The sequence below is a fragment of the Austrofundulus limnaeus genome, unplaced genomic scaffold (assembly GCF_001266775.1).
Source record: "Austrofundulus limnaeus strain Quisiro unplaced genomic scaffold, Austrofundulus_limnaeus-1.0 Scaffold1, whole genome shotgun sequence".
Classification (NCBI taxonomy): domain Eukaryota; kingdom Metazoa; phylum Chordata; class Actinopteri; order Cyprinodontiformes; family Rivulidae; genus Austrofundulus; species Austrofundulus limnaeus.
Window position 1 is genome coordinate 6,001,816 of NW_013952403.1, and position 3,277 is coordinate 6,005,092.

The 3,277-nt window shown below is 39.4% G+C and overlaps 1 protein-coding gene across 1 annotated transcript; it reads left to right on the top strand.

Moving 5' to 3' along the window:
* smtnl1 (smoothelin-like 1) lies at positions 1-3,086 on the top strand. The gene is made up of 5 exons (XM_014006936.1): positions 1-227; positions 682-1,286; positions 1,374-1,488; positions 1,593-1,744; positions 2,517-3,086. The coding sequence occupies exons 1-5, from the start codon at positions 168-170 to the stop codon at positions 2,872-2,874; spliced, it is 1,290 nt and encodes a 429-aa protein (XP_013862390.1). The 5' UTR covers positions 1-167; the 3' UTR covers positions 2,875-3,086.
* The last annotated feature ends 191 nt before the right edge of the window (positions 3,087-3,277 follow it).

Below are 3,277 nucleotides of genomic sequence, written 5' to 3' on the forward strand. Positions count from 1 at the left end.
GGGGGGTGGAGGTGGATACCCACAAACGCCAACACATCTTAGACACAGCAGCGTTGCCTGAGAGGGGACAAGTGAYGTTTTAGTCTTTGTCTTTAAAAAAAAACCAAGATTCCTGTGGCATCAAAAGGTTTGATCTATCTTTTAATCAGTAAAATAATCTGGAGATCATGGAAGAATCCCTCACTCAAGAAACAAGCTGTCAATCAGACGCCACCAACAAAAACCAGGTTTGTTTCATTTTACTTTTCATCCTGTTAACTTCCAGCATGAAAGTATTTGTTTGAGCCGCTCTTAAAGACGGACCTGATCCACTATCGAATCAGGAAACTGGAGTACTTGTGGTCCCAGACTCCCAGCACGTGTCGTGTTTTGGATCAGTGATTTTTAGCCTCAGCTGTTGTGTTACACCTGTTTTTACTCCTGACTGATGAGAGACTCTCAAACGCTGGCAATGCACGCCGAGTGCTCGTTCTCAGCAGAGTTTACTATTCTCGATAATGAGTCACTGCTGAGTGGCCTCGGTGGGACAGTGTGACTGTTAATGACTGGAGGAGATCATTTTCAAAATAAAATAGTCTCAATAACTTGTATTAATGCTATATTTAAAACTAAATCTGTATGACATTTAGGTTTGTAGAAAGTTCTTGAAAATGTTTTTAATCTGATTAACATTTCTYATAGGCAGATGAGCCAAGTTTGCCGGAGAGTAAGGACGTGGGGGAGACAGCAGAAGGTCAGAGGGTAATGGATGTTGGAGAGGAAGGCGAGCCAGATAAAGAACAAGATACAGCCAATGCTGGAGATACAGACGAGCTTCAGATTGTCCTGAAGTCTGCTGAATGTGATGCAGAACAGGGTGAAGACGACAAAGACGGGTCATCGGCTGCCGGTGACGTGAAGGAAGCTGAGACGACAGGAGAAGAAAACGATAAGCASGGTGAGGAAAAGGAGGAGAAAGAAGGCCAGACGGAGGAGACACACAGCTGTGAAAAAGAGGGAGAAGAAGAAAAGCTGAAGGAAAAAGAGGAGAGTAAATGTGAAATAGCAGCAAAGAATGACGACGTAAAAACCAAAGAGKCAAAAGGAACGGAGAAGAAAAAAACAGCAAAACAGGATCATGCAGAGATGACAGATAAAGGAAAAACTAAGGAGCCAGAAAAACAATTGAAGCCTAAAAGAAAGAGTGGTCCTCCCTCCTCTTTATCCAGACCAAGACCCTCGGCTCGCTCCATTAGAGCCTCAGCTAAAAATGACATCATAGCCAAGTTCCAACAAGGTGCACCAGAGTGAGTCCAGACCAGTATCTTAAATATGCTTTAGCGTTAATCATTCAGGAAATCTTACACCTGYTTTACTTGGCGACATTCTTTCAGAACACCGATTCCTCGCAATTTCAAAATTCAGCGGTCGTCTGCTGCCCCGGCGACAGGAGCCTCGATCAAGCAAAAGATGCTCCAGTGGTGCCACAACAAGACTCGCAACTACGAGGTGAGTTCAGGACATGGAAACCTTTCTATGGAGTTCTGGTTTGTTCTCCACGTTCCAGAACTGAGGAACAATGAAAAAGACCTGCTGTCTTTTAATATTTGCAGGGTGTCAACATAGAAAACTTTTCMTCGTCTTGGAGCAATGGGCTGGCATTCTGTGCTCTTATCCATCGTTTTTTCCCAGATGCTTTTGACTACAGCTYACTGAAACCAGAGGAGAGGGAGAAAAACTTCACGTTGGCTTTCCAAACTGCAGAGTACGGAATTTGTTGTCCTTAAACTCGATAATGACAAAATAAATAGGTTTAAAGATACTCAGATATAATTGGTTAACCGGGATGAGATGGGATACAATGAAATTGATAGATTTTAATGAGATAAGATGAGATAGAATGAAATAGGGTCAAATGAAATGGAATCAAATTACAGAATAAGATGGAAAAGAAAAAAAATGAGATGGGATGGGATGAGGAGAAGAATAAAATGAGGTGATATGGGTTAGAATGAYAGGATGAGAACAAATTAAATGGGATTAAAATAAATAGAATGAGATTAAATGAAGAGATGGAATTAAATTAGATGAAACAATGAGCTGATGGAAATAAGATGGGGTAAGATAAGATTAAAAGGACAATGAGATAAAAAGAATGAAATGAGATATGACAGGGTAGAATGATGGGATGAGAATAAATGAAATGAACTTAGAATAAATGAAATGAGATTAGATGAAATGGAGCTGAGATAGGATTTGGTAAAATGAGATAAAATTTAAAAATAATGAAGTGACATGAAATTAAATTAAATTTAAATGGGATGAGATGGAATAGGACAAGATGAAATATTGAAATGGATGAGATTAGATTGTATGAAATAAAATAAAATGAGATGAGATGAGATGAGATAAWGGGATGTATTGGGAACAATAGCCACACAATGTTAGTTGCTTATACTAATGACATTGTTAAATCTGCATCCTTTGTTCATATTTATGTCTCCTGAGCTTTTTTCCATTGCCCGTTCCTCCATCAGGTCCCTGGCTGACTGCTGCCCTCTGCTGGAGGTTTCTGACATGCTCATGATGGGCAACAACCCTGACCCCATGTGTGTGTTCACATACGTTCAGTCCCTCTGCCACAGCCTCTCCAAAATAGAAAAAGAGAGGAGGGACAAAGAGAAGGCTGGGGATCAAAAAGAAGAGAAAGAGGAAGCAGAGGAAGCAAATGAAGCAGCAGGAGATGTACCAAGTGCTGACAATGAACAGATGAAGAACCAAGAGGAGAAACAAGAAGAAGAAAGTGAAAAAGTAAARGGAAATGAAGAGGAAGACTCATCAAAGAGTTGTGAGATGGAGGAGGCCAAGGGAGCTTTGGTTGAGACACAGTCATAAAACATAACAGAAAAAGACTGAATAGACCAATGTTTGTTCATGGTAAGTTTTAATTCACTGTTTTAAAAACCATGGTAGAGGTTATGACACCGCTCTAAAATACTAGTTATTAGGACGTTGCTGTGTGTGTTTGTATTTTGCACATAGACATGCATTATATATGTTGAGCTCATGCGTGCTAATGTGAAAATAAAAATGTTTTAAGAAAAATATTAGCCTGTGTGAAAGGCTGATGAAAAAAGTCATGAATATAGTAAATTGTGTGTCCATATACATATAACATATTTGTCTTTGCCAGTTTTTACAAGATAATTTTAAACATGCTTATGTGAGAAATACAGACATTGTTCAAATGAGATTATTAGTTGTGTTACTGTTTTTGTGTATTTGACTGTACAACGAC